Raw genomic sequence first — 24,000 nt, 5'->3', positions numbered from 1 at the left:
AATATAGTGTGCTCGGTTTTAATTTTTATATTTCGTCCTTATATTTGTAATAATTAAACAAATTACTTAGTAATTGAACTAATATGCATATCATGCATATAAATAATCACAAAATCCTATAAAGTTTATATTTAATTCAATTAAAACATAAAATAAAATATTTGACAAATTTTATTCACCCATACTGAAATTAAATACAAATAACTACAACTTTACTTCATAACTATTTCGTGTTGAGTACTTTTTTTTAATTTTTAAAATGCAAAAAAATATTTCCTAATCCATTGTGTCATTCGTTTCATATTTTCTATTTTCTTTTCTTCCAGAACCTGTTACTGAAATCATAGGAGGACCAGAACTACACATAAACAAAGGTTCTACAATAAATCTAACCTGTATCGTAAAATTCGCCCCCGAGCCGCCGCCCACTGTCACATGGTCACATAACCGACAGGTACGTCTACCCATGTCTACCAAAATATTATGCATGTATTCTTTTTTATTTTATGGAAAATTGAGACATCAACAAATGACCTTTGGCACCCAAAGAATAATAACAACAAGAACTACAAAACTCCCATCAGTAAAATAAAGCAAAATATTTATATATACATAAATTTCTTATGTAAATATGAAGACATTCAATTTGTTGCATACCTATGGGGCTTATGGAAAATATTAAAAGTTATTTGGTTACCATTTCATGACCATACCCTACTAATAGATTTTTCTTCTCCATGATATCAAAGAAGTTGACATGGTTGTTGAGAAGGAAAAATAATAAAAAAAAAAACTCCACACTCGTATACCTTTAATTGAGAAATCTCTTAAGGACCTTTTCCTGTGTGTTTTTTTTTTAGTTGAAGGACACAATAACTGACACAACTCCATAAGTGTCATAAAAATATGACATCTTAGTTTATAAATGTATGTGATTACTAAATTGATAAGGGTTTCCGTTTCCATGCTCACTGCATATGTTTAACCTCAAATCTGTGCCGGAGTAACGTGTTAGAATTTTTCATTCGACCCTTGTTTGTTTTTTTTTTTTCTTCGAAGACTTTCTGTCAAAAGTCAAGCAAATAAAATGTCAGAAATAATCAAAAAATTTGGAAAAATGATAAGTTGGTAGAGAATATAAAATTTAACCATGGAATAATAATATAGATATAATAAAATGTTGATATGAGGTACATACTTTAAATCCAAGTTAAGTTTAGAATCATATTTAGCCAGTGAGCGAAGAAGTATAGTCGGACGGGACCGACCATACGATAGGCTACACAACTACCACGGAACTCTAAATTTCTGCGGATGTTTATTTCAAGCCTGGGCAATATTTCGTCACATTTGCTCCCTTTTCACCGATTAGAGATCAACAGCACCTCTTCTTCACACTGACATAATTTCCGAATATTTCCAATATTCAGTACAGCCCATCTAATTATTTGTCCAGATTCTTTTAACCGTGGGTTTTGTTGTGATGTTCGGAGGTTCGGCTTGTGGCCTATAGTTTGATTCGAAAAAACAAAAAATTAAGTTTTCGGTCCACTTCATCCCAAATTTTTTATGTGGTAATTACCGAAACTTATAGGCGTTGTCATTGGCCATACCTGCGATCAGCGCTATATTTCTGGCCTCCAGTTTTGAAATGGGTTGCTAAATAATATATGAATACGTAAGCACCTGTAAATTTTTACGTGTAACTCCCACATACGAGTACATACGGCAATAAAATTGATATCAAATTAATGGTCTATCCCTCCTTTTGGATATACTAACAATTTCTCAAATTTTGCATTTTTTCACACAAAAGTTAGGGTCCAGACCCGTCAAATATTGACCGATTTTTATCAAAACAATCATGCTTATTCTTTGGCCCAATCCCCTTCTCCATGTAAAATTTAACGATGCTTGGACCATAATTGCGGCCTCTGGAGCGACCAGAAAATCAGACAAAAATAAAGTTTTTGGTCCATTTCATCCCCTAAATATTAACCGATCTTCAGAAAAATAATAGGGGTTTTCATTGGCCAGAACCAATCCTATATTCAAAATTTCGTGAAGATTGGTCCGTAACTGTAGCCTGTATCGTGTTTACATATTATAAAGTACAAACGGACAGACGGACACACATGTCTAGATCGACTCAGCTAGTCGAGATATGACGATCGGTATACTTAAAGGTGGGTCTAGGACCAATATTTCGCGGCGTTACAAACTCTTGGGGCTACACAAAACTATTTGTGTAGGGTATAAAAATTTTATGAGGATTTCATAGGCGCACAATATTATACCCTCAGCCTTGGCCTAACATGTACACATCGTAATTGTTCGGATACCTCTCCCACACACTGTCACAATGTTCGATTTTTTAAATCCAATATTAGGCGAATGGAATGTCCGATCTCGCACATCGTCGTACTTTTATCAACTCTAAATCAAGTTCGAAGACGTAGTCTTTCGTCAGCATTACATAGAGTATAATCTGAGCTATCATACTTTATCGTGACGTGTATTTTATAGATTTTATTTTAATATGGCAACACTGACAAACTTTGTTTAATTTTTTTAATATCAAATTTAATATTGAAGTTTTTCTTAATTTCCCTCGGAAATATTTCTGGTATACACCTAGGTGATGGTCGCAGTACAGTAGACTCTTTCCACTTCCATATGACATCAGTTTCGTTGAAATGCGATATGCTGTTCAAAAGTTATACGCTTCGAAATTTGGACTTAAAAACTGATGTGTCTGATTTGAGTCGTGTACACCAATAGATGGCGCTGACGACGGGGGTTTATACAAATTACGCACCTCACTTATTTTACTTTTTATACCCTTCACCACACTGTGGTACAGGGTATTATGCCTTTGTGCATATGTTTGTAACAGGCAAAAATAATCAAGATAGACCTTTTGAGAATATGCATAGATTCACTTTCTGAGTCGATTTATGCATGTCCGTCCGTCTGTCCATGTTAAATTGTAAACAAATGTTAATTGTAAACAGGTCGCATTTATTATCCGAATTGGATGAAATTTGGCACAGCTCATTTGTTTGGCCCAAGGATGAACCCTATTGAAATTGAGAAAAATCGGTTCAGATTTAGATATAGCTCCCATATATATTTTCGTCCGATTTAAGGTAAATGGTGTACCAAAGTTCCTATATATCTTTCAATTTGCACGAAATTTGGCATAGCGTACTGAATTAAGTCTAGAATGATGTGTGCAAAGTTTCGTGATAATCGGTTCAGATTTAGATATAGCTCCCATATATAGATTCGCCCGATTTTAGGTAAATAGTCCACTAAAGTCCCTATATATCTTTCGATTTGCACGAAATTTGGCATAGCGCACTGAATTAAGTCTAAAATGATGTGTGCAAAGTTTCGTGAAAATCGGTTCAGATTTAGATATAGCTCCCGTATATATCTTCCTCCGATTTAAGGTAAATGGTGTACCAAAGTCCTTACTTATCTTTCGATTTGCACGAAATTTGGCATAGCGTACTGAATTAAGTCTTGAATGATGTGTGCAGAGTTTTGTGAAAATCGGTTCAGATTTATATATAGCTCCTATATATATATATATATATATCCGATTTAAGGTAATTGGTGCCTCAAAGACCCTATATATCTTTCGATTTGCACTTACTGAATTACGTCTATAATAATAACAACCTACGTCTGTTAGGATACATATGTAGAATATACCCAAAGTGGTGAAGGGTATCATATAGTCGGCCCCGTCCGACTTTACTACTTTCCTTAACGGTTTTCCTAATGCTGGTATTCAAATGAAAGTGGTGTCATAAAAATGGTATAATCGTATACTTTCCAGTGAAATGAATATAATTCCAAAATTAATTGAATATTAATATGAAATTGGAACTTAAGTATTCGGTTTATAAAGCATGGAATATTACATTCTGTGCGGGGTACCAGAAGGAGAGAATCGATTGGTTCCTTTTTCGAACTTGACATATTTTTGAAAGAAATATTAAGACAAATAAATTATTTAAGGTTTGATATCTTTAATTCCATATTCTTTTGGAACATTAATTTTTTTGCAATATATGATAAATAAAGTAATAATTCTAAATAAATGAGATTTATAGAAAAATTTTAATTTTGGCCAGCTGACTTTTCCTCTTTTAATTATGTCTACAAAGTTGAAAATAATTTTACATATTCATAATTTTTATTCGATATCTCTTTATGTTTGTATTTTATTACCCTCAACATTTACTTAATATTTCACATATATATGTGTGTTTGTTTTTCTTTCTCACCCCCTAAATAGGTCATAAATTTTGATTCACCACGTGGCGGTATATCATTGGTTACGGAAAAAGGTGTTCTGACTACAAGTCGTCTGCTGGTACAGAAAGCCATACAACAAGATTCTGGACTTTACACATGTACACCATCGAATGCAAATCCCACATCTGTGCGGGTACATATCGTTGATGGTAAGTGAATGAACTCTCCCGAAACAAAAAAGAAACGAATAACAATAAAACATTTGGAGTATTAGAAACAATATAAATACTTATGCAAAACAATATATATGTATATATTGGTGTGTATGTTTGTTATTTTTGTTTATTATCTAACGGATTTGTTACAAAGAAGAAACATAAACAATAAAACTTTGTTATTTTTTCTGGAAATTTAATGTTTTTTACATGCAAATATGTGGTTGTACGTTCCAGTTGCATAGTGGTTTGCAATACATTCGGGAACAAATTTTATACAGTATTTACAAATATCATGGAATGTTTGTAGCTCTTCTAATTGTTATATATCAATGCCGTATTTACATACAGACGGACCATTTTAAACAATTTTGCACATAATACTACTCATCGGATTTAAATATTTGAAAACGGTATATATCAATCCATGTTTTAGAATACCCACAATTTAATTTTGTACTTCAAAACCATCATTCGAGCAACTTTTCAATGTAGGCTCAGTTTTGACAAGCCACCATTTAAAATGATCCCCTCATTGTAGAAGTTTTTAAAATCGTAGCTCTATTCCACATTCTAAAAACTGTTGTTTGTCGTTTGGTTTCTCAAGAGATAAGAACCCCATGCAATGTTGGTATATTTTTGGCATACGCACATATGGAAGAATTGTGTAAAAAATCGATAATGCTGAACCGTTTTGAGTCCTGTTGCTTTTAGAATCATATTTTTCGAACGATTCAATAGAATGTTATGACTACGCCCAGGGGAGCTACTAGGCGCTTTGTGTGGGGCTGGCTAATTCAAAAATCATGGCTCTAAAGATCTAGGTCAAACTAGATCTGATCGGGCTCCACACATCCTAGAAACCTTGGATCCATTTATTCTTGGAGTGGATACCTTGGCACATGCATATGTAGTAATCATCATCAAGTTTAACTCTAGAAATAAATGACGAGCTGACAATTTGATGGAATATCATTTGGCTAGGACTGGTGAAAATCAGTTTACGGCGGACAGTACCGAATTTATGGGCGGAGACCACCTCCATGGGATCCTTAGAACTTAGATACTCCGGAGAAGCAGAGTAGGGAACTTACCAAACAGCGGGACGGGATTGCCCCGGAAGAGCAAAGTGGGAACATTCTCCCAGAGGTACACAATCTGACCCTTACTGATGATTAGCTGAACACCACGATGATTCCGACCCAGTCAGGAAGTATACATGCCGACAAAAAGATTAAGAAACAGCTTGCAACTGAATCGATATCCGAAGACGGTGAATGTATTCAAAAGTTGGACTTAAGCTTGAAGCACTACAAACGTGTCGTATCGTATATTCACAAGTTCGTAGTGTAAGATGCGAAGGGAGATGGAGGTTCACTTCATCAGAGGTAACAAAAAATCTTTTGAAAGTTCAAAGGAACTTACTCACACGTTTTTCATAGCGAACTTCAAGTGGAAAAAATCTTCCTCCCGGAACCAGCTCGGCCGAAACCTCAAAAGTATCCTCAGAAACGAGCAAAGTAGTAGAATCTGAAAAGAACACTGCCTCTGGCAAAGGTACGAACCAGAAATCTGTGCCGAAGGCGAACTGGAGCCAAAAGGTACATGAAGTAAAAGCTAAGGTGAAGCGGATATTAGTAAGGCATTGATGCTCTCATTCGTTCTCTTTTCCTCAGTTATTTTTGGTAATGAATTTTCAGTTACGCTCACCTATACATACTCTCAATTTTGTTATGCCCACTCCTGTAGTAAGGTATCTAGTCTGGAGAGAAAGATGACCAAGTTCAGCCAAGGAACAATCTTCTTTTGAACGATAGTGTTCTTCTCAACAGCCAAAATCTGTAAAGCGCATTCGTTTCTACAAAGATCCACAACCTTCTCCGTCTTCTCTTGTTAATTTTATGAATTTCTCCAAATACATCAGGCAAATAAATTGTTATGCCCCACTCAGAATTGGCCTTCCTACGTTGCTTTAACGAAACAGTCGCCACACTATAATTTTTACCGTTGAAATAGGCTTCGTAGTAAATTCTTCCTTATTTGGCCCAAGGAAACTGGAGAAAATGGGTTTCAATTTAGATATAGCTCTCATATATATTTTCATCCGATTTTATGTAAATGGCGCACTAAACTCTCAAGGTACGATTGAGAAAACATTTTGCTGAGAGTAGTAAATTAAATACAAAATTACGTATGTGAAGTTTTGGTGAATGCGGTTCAGATTCGGATATTTTCGTCAGAAAATTGAACAAACTCGCGAAGTTTGTCCAATTGACACACAATTTAGTAAAGCCTGATGTACATGAAGTTTAGTTTAAATCGATCCAGATTTAGATTTTTGGTAAAGCACCAAATTCTTAAAATATGTGATTCGAACATATATATATATATATATATATATATATATAGCATAAAGTTTCTTCCGATTTTATGCAGCAAACTCCCAAAGATTGTCCGATTGATACAAAATCTTGCATCGCTTGCTGAATTAGGTCCAGTTCGATGTCTGCGAAGTTTTGTGGAAATCGGTTAGGTTTTACATAATACGAGATAAAATTGCGGACTGCGCACTTTGCTGCAGCATGCCAAATGGTATGTGCCACGCTTGCTCAATTAGATCCAGATTTATACATAATTCCACATACAGTATTTTGCTCGATTTTATACAAATAGTACACAAAAGAATCCGATTGACATGCAATTTTTCACAGATTTCAGAATGGTATTTGTATGGGTTTTTTTTATTGGTTTCAATATATATGTAGGTCACACATTTAGTTTCTCCGGTTCCATTCTAATGGTCCTCTAAAGATTATATGTCTGTTCTACCTACATGATATTATTCATCTCTTGTATGTATCAAAAGTCGTGAAGGGTATCATATAGTCGGCCCCGTCCGACTTTTGAGCTTTCCTTACTGTTCTGTGAATACAATAAAATCATTATCCTTTCATTAGTAAATTTTGTAGAAATATTGTAAGCGAATTTTTGATTTCAACCTAAATTTTATTAAGTCATAATATTTTCCGCATAAAATAAGTTTGCAAAAAAAAAAAACATAATAATAATTGACTATATAATTTTGTTCCTCTCATATAAATTGCATTTTGTTGGAATTTTCTGTTCGTTATTATTTTCAATAATAATAAGTATCATTTACATAATTTTTTTAAAATAAATTATATTCCTTTAAATTGTTAAGGATCTCGATCTCTCGTCATCATCAAGAAGTCATCTAATTTGAATAAATACCAATATTTGTTACCCGTTCCACTGTTTGTAACCCATATATAACAACTTTTTTCTTCGTCCTTACGAAGAAATGACTTTATGTTGAGTACCAAAATGTAAATCATTATTAAATGCACGACAGCAAATGAATGGTTTTGACTTGATGTAGCTCTTGTCGTTTACTGCTGCTGATGCTGCTGCTACTTCTGTTCGGCTACTTTACTTCTGATATATGACTTTCTGTTCAATACTCACTCTCCCTCTTTCCTCGACTCAGTCGTCTAAAGCTCACATTATGCATACTAAAAATCATGAACATCGTCTTTCCCTTAATTTATGATAATATTTCAATATTTATTTCAAGTTGTTTTTCATGTTATGCAGAGCCAAAGAAAATGAAGGAAAAACGTATTCGGTAACTTCTTGTTCATCATCAGTATCATGGTCACATGAACATAAGCACACAAACACACACAAGCACTGTTATTCATCTTGTTCTTAAGTTTACATAAATGCTTTGGCATGTAAGGTTATTATGGACGATATTTTATGGATTTTTAAACTTCACATGAGACGATTTAAAAAACGGGAACAGGAACAGCATATGAGATGTGGGAGTGTATGGCCATGATGCTAATGGATCACTTCTCCTTAGATATTTTTGTGGGGAAAGTGAACATGGGTAGCTTCACTTGTCTGTAGCATGTCTTTCCCAACTTCCCCACATCACCCCTACTATTTCAGTTTGTGTGGTTATGTTTTATTTACGTTGAATATATGTCAGTTTCAGTATGGTGTCCTTATATTTATTCAAGCTTTTTACCATTCCACACTACACATGGAATATCTTCCCTTGCACGTAAATATTTTATTGAAGTCCTTTGGCTTTTTTTCGTTTGTGTTGATGTCGTTGTGGAGGCACATCTTTATGGGCTTTTTTATTTAGTGGTAACATATGCATTTACAATACAATTCCTTGGGATATGAAGTGAGAAAATATATAAAATAAAAAACGAAACGAAACAAATAAGATTGATATAGATTACTTTGGTGGTGTAAGTGGCATGTCAAGAAAAGTCAACGTTTTGTTTTGGGTTGTTGTTTATAAAATATAGCTTAGGCTTTGGCAGGACAATAGGTTTGGAGTGGGTGACGTTTTTTTTTTATTTTTGTGTTGAGGGTATTTGTGACAGTTACTCTTAAATGGTGATTTGATTTATTATGGTTAATTTTGTATCTAAATGACATTTAGTTACTGGTTTGTGTATAGACATTTTAAATGTAGATTAGAAGAAATTGAAAAAAGTTGAATTTTTTAACATATTTGATTCAACAAATACGATTTTGTTAAGATATAATTAAGCCGAACCGTTATAGGAAAAGAAACCATCATAGGCAACACAGAAATCTACATCTCGCAAAAGTTTCTTGCGAACGTTTTTACAGCTTTCGGCGTGGATTATCACGACAAAATTGTATCGATTAACTTAAATCGATTTTATGAACTCAAACCTAGGCCGTCTCAAAACTTACTCTATTATTACAATGACATTTTGAAAACACCGATAGCAATGCTTCAAAAGACATTTACCGATGTTGTATTTTTTAAATATAGAGTTTTTGGTTCTCTATTTACATAAAACCGGACCAAATATATATATATATATATATACTGAGCTATATCTAAATATAAATCGATTTCAACAAAACTTCACACTGCCCTAATTGGAAAATTATTTCAAATTTGGTGCATCATTTATATAAAATCGGACAAAAATATTAGGTTGGAGGAAAAAGAGATCCATTATTTTTATATGAATAATGACTTTATTGAACATGCTTCGGAATGTCCGATTGGGCCAAATATGAACCCTTTTGTTGTATGATTTGTTGCCATTTTAAAGGTAACTCCATAATGCCTTCTCATCGAAGTCCCTCTCTCTATTTGAAAAAAAAACTCTATTAGTCGATTTTCATAATCCTCCCTATATACCATTTTTAATCATTAAAGAAATTTTGCAATGCAAGAAAAATATGATACTAGCTTGGTGCCAAGTCGGGACTGTATGGATGCAATAAAACTTCGGATGCAATAAAACTTCTCAACCAAGCTCCCAAAGTTTCTGGCGGGTAACTGTAGGTGTGTTTGACCAAGCGCTGTCCTGGTGGTACAGAACACATCTCCTGGTGGCCAATTCTGACCGTTTCTGGTCAATTGCTATCTTAAAACGGTCCAGTTGTTGACAGTAAAGATCGGAATTTCGCGTTTGACCATATTGAAGCAACTCATAATAAATAATCCCATTCCAGTCCCACCAAATGCACAGCAGAACATTCCTGGCCGTTAGTCCTGGTTTGGTCACCGTTTGAGGTGCTTCACCGATTTTCTCAATTCAATATGTTTCGTTCATGGGCGAAAAAATTGGGTTGTGCCAAAATTTATTCGAACTATGCATGGACAGACCGACGGACATGCATAAATCGTCTCAGAAGGTGATAGTATATATTCTCGTATGAAATCATGCATATTCTCGTATGAAATCACAAACATATGCACAAAACATCAAACCCTTTACCACCATATGCTGAAGAGTACAAAGACCCCCTTGACTTTTCAAAACAGGTCCAAATATGAATTCAGCCTTTCCAGCACAGGTTCTATAATTTTGATAAAACTTCTGTTTCTCGAAGGATACATTTGCGCAACATTGTTCATAACTTCAGGTAATATTTTCTGTGCATAGGATATTGACGCGATGGAACTTAAAACCAATCGAAAACAAATAAAAACAATGTTAAGTACGATCCGACCGAACTTTTTATACCTTCCACCATGAGGATGACTATCAAAATATCTAAAATTAATGAGGAACCTAGGACTGAAAAAAACGGGAGAAAATTATGTTTGAAATGTTCAAAATATCTAAAAGTGGGGCTAATGAAGATCAATATTGAGATTTGGCGGTAGTGAGATTTTACAGCCAAATAGAATACAAAATGCCAAAATACAGCCAATTCGGTTGAAAATCGTGTCCAAATCACCGACTTGGGCCAATATAAATAAATTTTAGTGCGGATATATATGGTGATATCGTTATGAGAACCCAAAATACAAAATTACAGCCAATTCGGTTTTGCAAAATCTCCAAAATACCGAGTATTGGGGGGTACCGTTCATGGGGACTACACTTAAACATGGATCAGTATTAAACAAATTTTAGTGCGGAGATGTGCTATACCATGATAACCCAAAATGCCAAATTACAGCCAATTTGGTTGAAACACGTGTCCAAAATACCAAATATTTAGGGTACCGTTACACCAAAACGTGGACCAATATATGCTATTTGTCATACCAAACATCATAAGAGTAGGGGAGACTGGGGCACCTTCGGCATCGGGGCACCTTCGGCAATCGCGTTTTCGATATGAAGCTCTCACCGTACATCACTAGTTTCGATACATAGGTATCGAATATCGAAATAAATAACTGACACAAAGTTTGAAATTTCTAGCTAATAAGCTTATTTAGATACATGGGTTTTTGTATTTTTGTAGATGTTTCTGTAATATTTCAATTCCATTTCGTAAGTATTTCGTGTATAAAACTTTTTAAATTTTTAAGATAATATTATTAAAAAGTGGTTAACTACGATGTGTATTATTATAGAAATATTTAAAAATGTAATGTTTTTACAAAACTGATCGAAAAAATGAACAAAACTATAAAAAGTACATTCGGGGTACATTCGGCATTTTAAAGTGGGGCACATTCGGCCATATACAGATTGTGCAATATTATTTCCTTTAAAATGTTTTTGAGTTTGTCTTTAAAAATAATCCTTTAATATGGTTCGAAATTGCATATATAAGATCAAACGTGCTTGTATTGACGAAAATGCGATAGAAAACCCCTAATTCTGATGCTGTGTGCGACCTTGAGATGTAAACGTCCTCAGCTAGAAAATAAAGCCCTATAATTCAAACATTGTGTGGCGTATTAAAACCAAATAGAGCCTTTAGAGGATCAGAATTTCAACCAGACTGATAACGATGACAATTACCCGGCTATGGCTATGGTGCCGAATGTGCCCCATCAAATGCCGAAGCTACCCCGGGTTGGGGCACATTCGGCGAATTTGACTTTTTTTACAAAACTGTAAAATTTTTTAACTAATACTATTTTTTTATATCTTTTTGGTACTATTTTTTATAACTAAGTGTCAGAGGACAAAAATCAGCCATAAAGTTGTTATATATGTTGAATAAGTACTGAGATATAGAGCTCTAAAAAACAAGTGCCGAAGGTGCCCCAGTCTCCCCTACTTACAATGTTTGTGAAAAATTTCATGGTTTTATAACAAATATTGCGATCTCTATCGTGATTTCAACGGACTGACAGACAGACATTTATACTAATGTGTATACTTTGTGGGGTCTCCGGTGAATATTTCGAGATGTTGCAAACGGAATCACAAATTTAATATACACACATGGTGGGGGTATAATACCTAATATACAGTAACTACAGTTACGATGAAAACGATGCCAGAAATTCCCATAATACCGAAAAGTGGTACCGTAGGAAGGTCTGGAAGCCCAAATTTTCAAATTGCAGCAAATAAAGATGGCAAGTGTTCCTAAGATTCCCATTGAAAATATTTTAAAGAAACACCAATATATTCATTGGAAATGCAATGCTTAGAAAATTATCAATATTACATTTGTAGAAAAAATCTTCCTTTATGTATATTCTATTAAAGGAAGATTTTCTTCAAAATATATTTCAAATCTTTACAAGCCCATATAAAATTACCCGTGTACATAATTTTACAAATAAAAACAGCGAATATATTTATTGGCAAATATTTCATTTTTATTTCCAATCTCTGTCTCTCACTTTAATCGTTGCTAATTTTTTTTATTAATTCTTAATGGTTTTCCTTCCAACTTCATGGATCATAAGTGATTCTAATTTTATATGTGCTCACATTTAAAAATTACAACAAAGATGTCAATAATCATTACATTGATAAATGTAATGATAATGGTTTGATCTTTAATGGTACTTACACTCCCCCTGCTGTTGTCGTTGTTGTCATTGTGAATTGAAACGAAATAATTTGCCTCATTTGTAACCAAGAAGACGACGACTTAATGGCTTGCCTTTGGAAAATATATACGACAATGATGACAAATAAGAAAAAAAAAACTCACAAGTATTGCCAAATTGTTAATTTCTAACATAAGGAGACAAAACAACAATGATGATGAATAAAACAATACAAATTGACAATATTAAAGATACAATAAGCAATGAGAACAGTGACACAAAAACAATAAAAACTGTGGTAAAGAAAAGTCAACTTACGTTTTTATTTAATTCCGATTTCGAATTTTGCTAACCTATGCCCATATTTTATACCCCCAATATTACCCAATTCGAAGTGTATAAAACTGTCCTGTGACATCACCTTAAATATTTGTTTTTGTTACAATATCCACTTTGAACCACTGTCCTTAAATTAATGCGACAGTAATGGTTGTCAATATATTTCCAATTGCTGCTGGCACAGAAAAAAATTACTATCTTTGTGAATAACAAATTTCATGAAGTCGATGTGGTGTTGGAATAAACAAGTGGATATTGGAAAAAAATGAAATATTTGTAAGTTCAGAGAATCCACTTAATTTAATTAGTTAAGTGACCATATCAATAAGCTGTATTAGCAAATTTCTATTTATCTGTAACAACGGCAACATTTTCTCGAACAGGCTAAATGTTTAATACTGTATAAATAGATCAATAAATTTGTGCTTTTACCGAATAAACACATTTTTCGTAAAAAAATACCTTTACTATTCCTTTTTGAGTAACATCATGTTCCAGTCGTATTAATATATTGTTCACTTCTCTTGGTATATTCTTGAATGCTCGTAGTTATAGGTCTGAATTAAATAAACCTAGGTGAACTTTACGAACCCAACCCAACCTGTTTCAAGTTAAAAATCTATGTAAACATTTTGGAGCTGCGGATATGAAATCCGCAAATTTTGCTAGAGGGAATAAAAAAACAAGTCAACGACTCTTGAAAAATAAAGCTTCAAAATATTATGGGACTAAAATGACGAAGAAATAAGGAAATTGCGATACAAAACGGTAGCACATCCCTGAATTTCTTACTTATATTTAGTGGTATTAATTATACCCTTCACTACATTGTGGTGCAGGGTGTTATGTCTTTGTGTATATGTTTGTAACAGGCAAAAGGAAACGAGATAGACAAATGGTTCCTTTTGAGAATATGCATAGAATCACTTTCTGAGTCGATTTATGCGTGTCCGTCCGTCCGTCTGCAAATGTTAGATTGTAAACAAAGTACAGGTAGCATTTATAATCCGATTTGGATGAAATTTGGCACAAGCCACTTATTTGGCCCAAGAACGAATCCTATTGAAATTGGGAAAAATCGTTTCAGATTTAGATATAGCTCCTATATATATTTTCGTCCGATTTAAGGAAAATGGGGCACCAACGTCCTTTTATATCTTTCGATTTGCACGAAATTTGGCACAGAGTACTGAATTAGGTCCAGAATGTTTTGTGCCAATTTTCGAGAAAATCGTTTCAGATTTCGATATAGCTCCCATATATAGTTTCGTCCGATTTAAGGTAAATGGGGCACCAAAGTCCCTATATATCTTTCGATTTGCACGAAGTTTGGCATAGGGTACTGAATTGGGTCCAGAAAGAATTGTGCTACGTTTAGTGAAAATCGGTCCAGATTTAGATATAGCTCCCATATATAGTTTCGTCCGATTTAAGGTAAATGGGGCACCAAAGTCAATATATATCATTCGATTTTTATGAAATTTGGAATAAATTACTGAATTAGGTCAAGAATGACGTGTGCCAAGTTTCGAGAAAATCAGGTCATGGTAAATGGGTCTCCAAAGTCCATATATATCATTCGATTTGCACGAAGTTTGGCATAGGCTACTGAATTGGATCCAGAATGATGTGTGCTTAGTTTCGTGAAAATCGGTTCAGATTTAGATATAGCTCCAATATATATTTTCGTCCGATATAATGTAAATTGTGCACTAAAGAACCAAAGATTAGCCGCCCCGCACACAATTTTGTACAATGTACTGAAGTTACTATAACCTTTCGTGTGTCAAGTTTTCTTGAAATTGGTTCAGCTTTACATATAGCTCCTATATATGCTTTCGTCCGATTTTAAGTAAATGGTGTACTAAAGACCCATAGCTAGGCCGATTGGCAAAACGTACTGAAATTAATATAAATTAATCTCGGCCAAGTTTCCTTGAAATCGGTTCAGATTTAGATATAGCATAGCTTCCATATAATTTCGACCTATTCATGTTGATTGTACACCAAATAATCAGTGGGCGCTTGATTGATATTTCATATTAAACAGTGAAGCATACCAAATAGCGCGCGTAAACTTTGCTTAACGTCTATTTACAAAGTATGGAATAGATTGCAGAATGGCATGTGTAAGGATTGATGTTAGTCGGTTTACTTATATATAAAGATCGCATTTTTAAGTACGTTTAATTTCATGTCAATGTTCCTTCGAAAATACGACATCTGTAAAGATACATATGTAGAATATCCACAAAGTGGTGAAGGGTATCATATAGTCGGCCCAGTCCGACTTTACACTTTCCTTACTGTTTTTGTTTGTGGCTTTGTGCCCTTAAACATGATAGAATATACAACGTAATATGTTTTATAAACTTTTCTGGAAAACTAAGATTTGTATCAAAGTAAACGACTTATATGTTTATTCAATGATGTATTATATATATATATATATATATTCGGTCAGTTTAGTTTGACAAGAATTTGCACAATATAAATAGATATATGGTATATGAAATATTTTGCTCCGTTTCTACCACCGCGAAATATTTGCCGGAGACACCATAAATTTCAAAAATGGGGACTATGAGTTTTACACCAGTAACAAATTATATAATTGTGGTTTAAGATTTACAAATGACATAAGATCAAAGTCAACATTTCATGTTTTTATACCCTCCACAATAAGGAGTAATGTAAATTAAATTTGGCATTCCGTTTGCAAAACCTCGAAATATTCACCGGAAACCCCATAAAATATACATTTTCTTGATCAGAAATTTGTCCGTCAGTCTGAAATTTTTCACAGACATTGCTAGCACTCCTTGAATGTTTGGTATTTCAAATGACATATATCGGTCCACGTTTTAGTGTAGCCAACATGTACGGTACGGTGATTATTTATATTGACCCAATTTTTGGGGTAGTCTCCATATTCCCATATTCTCGACACGTGTTACAACCGAATAGGCTACAATTTGGTATTTTGGATTATTATTGTATAGCACATCTCCGTACTAAAAATCAATAATCTGACTTAAGTTTCCCCTATATAACGATACCTCTAATTTTCGGTATTTTAAGGATTTGGGACATGTTTTTCAACCGAATTGGCTGTAATTTAGTATTTTTGTTTCTCAATGTATATCACATGTCCGTACCAAAAATGATTAATTTTGACCCAAGTTTCAGGGTAGCCACCGTATAACCGTACTCCCAGTATTCAGTATTTTGGGGATATTGCACACGTTTGACTGTAATTTTAACTTTGGTTTCTCATTGTATAACACATTTTCGTATAAAATGTGATGAGTGATGAGTTTTCTCCTGGGATTTTCCACTATTTTTAGATTTTCAAAAATGGGATGACATAAATATTTACTTCCTGGGACGGATCAGAAGAACTTCATTTCTCTTGGAGTTCCCACCACCTATCGAAAAATGTAGTTAAGTGGTTTGAGCACCCCTAAAAAATCATGGAGACTGCATTATTACCAACAAGCCGATTGATTTTCTCAATATTATTCATCAGTAGGGCCAGGACCAAAAATATCATATTTAGAATAAATCGTACGATATATATATATATATATATATATAAAATCATTTTGACATTTTGACAGCGTAATTGTGTTATATTCTTCTATAAAATCAGATACAAGTATATAATATTATTCCTGAAAAAATGCAATATATGGAATATCTTTGAATTTGATTTTATGGTTCCATGTTAAACACTTCTTATGATAGAGTAACTTCGGGTAATGTGGACCATGCGTCAAATGTGGACCACCCCCATATCTAAGAAAATGCTTGAAATATGTCAATGCCGCCTTGATAAATATTTTCCTTATTAGTGAAAACAAACATCAAAATTGGTTTTTAATAAATAATTGCAATGTTGAAAATGTAGTAGTAAAAAATGTAGCTCTGACTGTAAAAGTGTGATTTGAATATTTTTTTAGCACAATAGTCGAACGTTTTTGCAAAATAGTCGAACACTTTGTTTTTCTCGAATATAAAGAAGTTATGTGGTTTTCTTGTTTTCTTTAACAAAAATATACGTTTTAGCTGTAATTACAATCGGCGATTTTTAATTTGTATTCATTTTTGAAGCCGATAATTATTTCTAAATAAAAATATTCAATGTCAGGTAATGTGGACCACTGTAAAGTGGGACCTTTTCATGAGGACGAGTTCGAAACGTGGGTGAATTTAATATCCTCTGAAAACTCGATATGCGAAATTACAGGTGCTTCGGTTGGATAATGAAGCAAGGACCTTCAAAATACCACAAATGGGCGGTACCCTTAATTGGGGGCTATTTCAGAACATGAACCCATATTTTTTTTTGCATTCATTGTTACCCGAGAGTGTAATAAATTGAAATTTATCACAACCAAACCACAACCTACCTTTAACTTACTGATACTCATTACCCACACATACTGGTCCACATTACACGCCAAGTTATTATGAAATATAATGCAATAAAAATTTATAGACAAATATATATAATTTTTGACCTGGAATATATTTAGCCAACAAATCTACAATGTTGTGAAAACAATTTGTTTTCAGTTTTCCGTTGGTACGCCCACAATATAAAAAAAGAAAATGTTGGTCCACATTACCGGAAGGCAATAGCTCCTGTTTCGGACTTTCGTAAAACGACTCATGGAGTTTAAGTTATCCGTACCAAAGTACTCGTATATATATCCTTACCAGCCAGTATAGCATATCGTTAGCTAAAATGCAAAAAGGCGTAACTAACAAAAAATTGAAAATTGACTTTTTGAATGAATATTGTGAATGCCAATAAACTACATGTGTTGACAAAGTTTTTCACCTCTGCGGTCAAAAAAGGAGCTTCAATTAACAAAAAACAAAAAGGCGTAACTAACAAAAAATTCACGTTTTTACTTAATTGTTATGACTGCCTTTAAACTAAATAACTAAATTTGTTAAAAAAATTATAGTCTATTATTCGTCATATGCAATATCTCCCTGCCGGGCATTCTTTTTGTTTTTTGACATATTTATATTTTTCATTCAAAACAGTTTTTTGCTTCTCCTACACAATTATGATTTTGTTAGTTACGCCTTTTTGCATTTTAGCTGACGATATAGTATAATAATGGATAACTAGAAATGTTTTTCCAAATAATATTTTGAAAATACTTTAAATCATTGATCTGTCATATTTCGTATATTTCCGGAAATAATTTGGGTATTAATATTTAATTTAAAACTGGCATTTATTTATCCTTTCAATTTTTCACGAAAATTTATTGAATTATCTGTACTTGCAAATTAAAGTAATATCATTTAACTGCATTAAATTTAAATAGCACATTTTATACGATTATTAATTACCACAGCTTCTATCTGGAACACTGACACACATACACACATGTATACATGTGTATGTATATACGCCTTATATTTCCTTGGACCATGAAATAAATTCACTTTTACTTTTCTATTAACACTCACTCACAAACGAACGAACAAGTGAGTGAGCGAACATGCCAAGAAACGAGTGAATAGATAAGTACGAAGAAAACAGTAACAAACTTGTCTTAATTACGAAAGTTTAAGTGATTTTCTTTCATTCTCTCTCTTTTCGTAAAGTTTCGACGGTTTCCTGTAGAGGCAGTGAGTAGTACCATTACTGCATAACTTCCCGTCGTCGATGTCTTCGCGAAAGAAACTTATTAAGTTGTTTGCTATTTGTTATGTTTTTTTCTATATGTTGAAAATAGTTAATATAATTGCTTTGCAAGCTTTAGGTATACACTTATAGAAATTTCTATAATGATCGATAATAGGGTGGGTCAGAAATCGGTAATAATACTTTTTTTAATTTAAAGAATAAGAAACACATAACCATTTTGTGTTTTTTACTTAACTATAACTCGTATAACATAAAAATATAAAAGTTCAACAAAAATTAATTATAATTCAAAACATCAGTTTCACTACCCCCCAAACCCCATTGTCTGATATATGCCGCCCTAATTTCAAAGTCATTTACGTTACATAGTTTTTGTAGTGTTTTTTATTATTTATTCGTAGTGCGTGCTTGTTCGATTAGTTCAATGAGAAATATTCGACATTTAATGTTATTACAGTATATGCCAAGTTTTTTCGTGTTTTTCTTTTTTTGCAGCCTTATTTTTAATTTAGGTTACAATGTCTCAACAAAATAGTTTTGCTGATGTAAAAGTTATTCAATTTAGTTGTTGTGTTGTCGAAGTTTTTTTTTTACCACATTTTCATTATTAAGGATACAATTGCTTTTCATTTTTCCATTTTGGTTGATTGACAGTGTAATTTAGCTATATAATTTATTTTGTTGTAATTTAAAGATAGGGAAAATGCCAATGAATGTTGAGTAGAATAACAATGTTGGTGAATTAAAGGAAATGTCTAATGAGTTCGTAGAAAAAAGGTACATTTAATAAGTAAATAAATAATCAAGAATTTGTTTTGAATCGGTATCTGATGTAAATAAAAATACTATACTAGGATAAAATATCGTGAACTATATCGAGTTATCGAGGAGATTTTTCATTTACAAATATAAGCAAAAGCAGCATACATTACAAATGGACCATAAACAAGATTTAGAATAGTAATGAGAAAAATAATCATTATGGTCTGTTGACGATTTGTTTTTACACATTTGTATTTAAAAAATTCTATATATCTCATCCGGTAACAGACCGTCCTTTGGTATTTTATAATCAAGAGAAAAACATCCTCTTTTGAATAAATTGTACAGTATAAACGACTGTAGGATTCGTCTGCAATATTTGTCATAAAGATATCTCAAAATCGTTTATAACTTTAAATCGCGGATGATAGATGCGGATCGTCAAATGATTTTTGTGCCGGTTTTTCTCAACTAATTACATTGGCATGTAAGCGAATGTTTATAGCTATATATAACTGACCAATATTTGGTATAATTAGATATAATTATGGTAAACTCATTTATAATGTCCAATTTATTCGAAATTTATTAGTGTACAAAGAAATAAGGTAAGGATGAAAAAGGATTATGAAATTGTCCTAAAACCGATTTTATGTCGTTGGGGTCCACATTTAAAATAGTCTGAGCGACATTGTAGTAAAAAATTCGGAGGCAAAAAAATCTCGTCTTAGGGAGGTACCGTTATGTGGGGCTATGACAGAACGATATACCCCATTTCCAATACTAAACATTGCAGGAGTAGTAGCAAAGTGTGTGCAAATTGTCAAAGCTCTATATTCAATATTGCAATCTTTATCGTATTTTCAATAGAAGGACATACATACTAATATGGCTTAGTTGACGTACAATTTTATCCTGATGAAGAATATATATCCTTTAAGGGGTCTCCGCTCCGAAAGGAGCATCTGTTTTGATCCAAACTTTGCACAATGTTATATTTTTATCAAACTAAGATAATGCATGGGAATTCCCCCCACGAATGGATCAACATTTCAAAATCTAAGGATGCATATTATTAAGTTGGGGAAAAAGAAAACCATTATGAAAATGTCGATAAAATCGGAGAAATATCCGAAATTGACTATCATGTCAGCAGTCGTAACATCGCCCAGGAGCTAAAAATCGACCACAGGAGCTAAAAAAAAGAAGATCGATTTTGGGTGTCACACAAATTAAAAGAAAAACCAGTGAGCGGAGTAGTATAGTCGGACGGGGCCGACCATATGATACCCTACACAACTTCCACGAAAATCTAACATTCTGGGGTTCTATATTCTGATCTTGGCAATATTTCGCGATATTTGCACCCTCTTGACCGGCTAGAGGTCAACAAATATTACTAATATTGACTACAGATTCCCTTCACGGTGGGTAGGGTTGTGATGTTCGACTGTCAGTTCGACTAAAAAAACACAAAAAATTTAAGTTTTCGGTATAATTCATCAAAAATTAGTATCTGATCATCGCCACAAATTATAGCCGTAGTAGTTGACCATACCTGGATCCTCATGGAAAATTTAAAAGCGATCAGCGCTATATTTCTGCCCTCTAGTGTGGTAATGGCTTACTGAATACTATATCAATACGTAAGCACCTGTAAATATTTAAGTGTATCTCCCACATCCGAGTACATACGACAATATAATTGGTATCAATTTAAAGGTCAACCACTCCTCTTGGATATACTATCAACTTCTCGGGAGTCCTTCAGGAGTTAACATATACGCCATAGAATACAAATTTTGTCATTTTCACTCAAAAGTTTGGGTCCATTTGACCCGCTAAATAATAACAGATCTTTATCAAAACATGCATGCTTATTCTTTGGCCCGATCACCTTCTCCATGCAAAAATTCGCGGTGTTCGGGCCATAATAGCGGCCTCTGGAGCGACTAGAAAAACCGACAAAAATAAAGTTTTTGGTCCATTTCATCCCCTAAATATTACCCGATCTTTTCCAAAAACAATAGGGGTCTTCATTGGCCAGAACCCATCCTACATGCAATTTCGCGAAGATTGGTCCATAACTGTGGCCTGTATCGTGTTTACAAATTATAATGGACAGACGGGCGGACACACATGTCTAGATCGACTCAGCTAGTCGAGATATGACTATCGGTATACTAAAAGGTGGGTCTAGGACCAATACTTCGCGGCGTTACAAACTTTTGGGGCTGCACAAAGCTATAATACCCTGGCAACATAGTTGTGTAGGGTATAAATAGGATGAATCGAATTTTCATCTGCGAAGCCTTGCCCAAACGGAATAAGATGGACCCATTTCTTAAATGGGTGGTGACAGGAAATGAGAAATGGATGAATTACGATAACCCTGTGCGAAAACGATCGTGGTCAAAGAGCGATGAAGCACTTCAATCGGTGGCCAAACCAGGACTAACGGCCAGGAAGGTTCTGCTATGTATTTGGTGGGACTGGAATGGAATTATGTACTATAAGTTGCTACCATATAACCAAACGCTAAATTCTAATATTTACTTAAAAAACTGGACCGTTTGAAGATAAGAATTGACCAGAAAAGACCAGAATTGGCTAACAAGAGAAGAGTCGTGTTCTACCAGGACAACGCCAGGCCACACACATCTATAGTGACTCGCCAGAAACTTCGGGAGTTTGGTAGGGAAGTTTTAATGCATCCGCCATACAGTCCAGACTTGGCACCAAGCGATTATCATATTTTTCTTGCATTGCAAAATTATAAGAGGAAATGTAATTTTAATAATCTCAACGGACGTTCATATTCACCTAAACATAAGACTATACATTTCTATAAAATTCGTGGAAGACAACAAATAATGTTTTGCAGCATAAAACCAGTGAGCGAAGAAGTATTTGTCGGACGGGACCGAACTGATACCCCACACAACTACCACATAAGTTTAACTTTCTGCGCATCTTTTTTCCGAGAAAGGATAATATTTTCCGATATTTGAACTCTACCGACCGATAAGAGGCCAACAACTCATATTTCTTAACCTGAACATTTAAATCATAAGATATTTTTTTATTTTACACAAAATTATATTGGTTTTTTTGTTTCATTATGAAAACAGATCCCCTACCCCTTGTAAAATTTGTGATGTTTTGCATACAATCATGTCCTCTAGACAGACTAGAAAAACCAGACAAAAGTAATTTTTCGGTCAATTTCATCCCCTATATATAACCTGATCATTATCTCGACTCCAACCGGAACTTTATGTGAAAGTCCATAGCAGTCAGCGCAATTTGTATGCTCTCTAGTCTGTCTAGAGTAGTAAATAATATCAGAATACGTAGACGTCCAATATTTCGCGGCGTTACAAACTCTTGGGACCACACAATGTTTTAAAAAGTTTAAAATCCTTACAACATAATTGTGTATGGTATAAGTAGTCGATATTTCCGTTATAAAGCATATGATCACATAATACTTATGTTTAAAAAATTTATATATTATTATATTCTATTACTGCCTTTAAACCTATTCGATGAATACAAAATGTCTTCATTAAAGCTACAATATTATCAATTATCTTTTACGACCTTCCCCTAATGTAACGACTACATTGCAATCCATTTCGTTTCGTTTGACTTTAATTACAATTTCCCCGATACAATAGAAATTCCATAAATTATTTTTAAAGCTCACTTACTTAGGAAGCTTTATATACATGGATTTACACGATTGTATCCGCAGTTAATATCAATTATAAAGTTATCGATATATTTCGCCGGAGTCTATGCCACTGAATAGGTATCATCATATAAACAGATAATAAAATTAATGGGCGACGTGAAATTAAGCGAAATTGCGGAAGCAAGCCATTAACCCATAATGGGGAGGTTAGTAAATTAACGAAATACTTATTAAACGAAATTAATGTTTGCCACAGGGGGGAAACAAGCCAATAACCAATATATTACATATACATATATAAATTCCATGTTATTTTGTGTACGTCGATGTATTAAAAAAAACACCATGATAATGTTGTGAAATCTCTTCTTTAATTTCAGGTGAACATCCTGCGGCTATGCATCACGGCGATAGCTCAAACCTTAAAGCCACACCGCTCACACTGCTGGTGCTGGGCTCATTTATTTTATTATGGCTACAACAGCAACAAAGCACTCTACGTCATCGTATACGTTGGCGGTTCAAGGGGACCATTAAACAGAATGCGAACAAGGATCACCGAGAGCAGTCAATGCAGAATTGCCGACAAGAGCTGATATTGCAGCGGCAATCACATCAACAACAGCATCATCAGCATTGCCATCAATGCCAACGATGTGATTGTGTTGATGATATTTATAATAGTGTTATTGATACAGAATTGCCCGACAGCTGTGTATTGTGGCAGCACAGAACAAATCTTCAATTGCCAAATACATAA

At 33.8% G+C, this 24,000-nt stretch overlaps 1 protein-coding gene across 1 annotated transcript; it reads left to right on the top strand.

Moving 5' to 3' along the window:
* Positions 1-304: 304 nt before the first annotated feature.
* Positions 305-24,000, top strand: LOC133336375 (uncharacterized; the record flags this gene model as incomplete). Its single annotated transcript, XM_061544671.1, has 3 exons — positions 305-454; positions 4,310-4,478; positions 23,621-24,000. Coding segments are annotated over 3 exons (699 nt in total), but the record flags the coding sequence as incomplete, so codon positions are not given.

The sequence above is a fragment of the Musca vetustissima genome, unplaced genomic scaffold, assembly GCF_032173495.1.
Source record: "Musca vetustissima isolate MV318-11 ecotype Yass unplaced genomic scaffold, APGP_CSIRO_Mvet_v1 utg4832, whole genome shotgun sequence".
NCBI lineage: Eukaryota > Metazoa > Arthropoda > Insecta > Diptera > Muscidae > Musca > Musca vetustissima.
The sequence above is the reverse complement of the archived record's forward strand: the minus strand, read 5'-3'. Positions and strand labels throughout refer to the sequence as shown.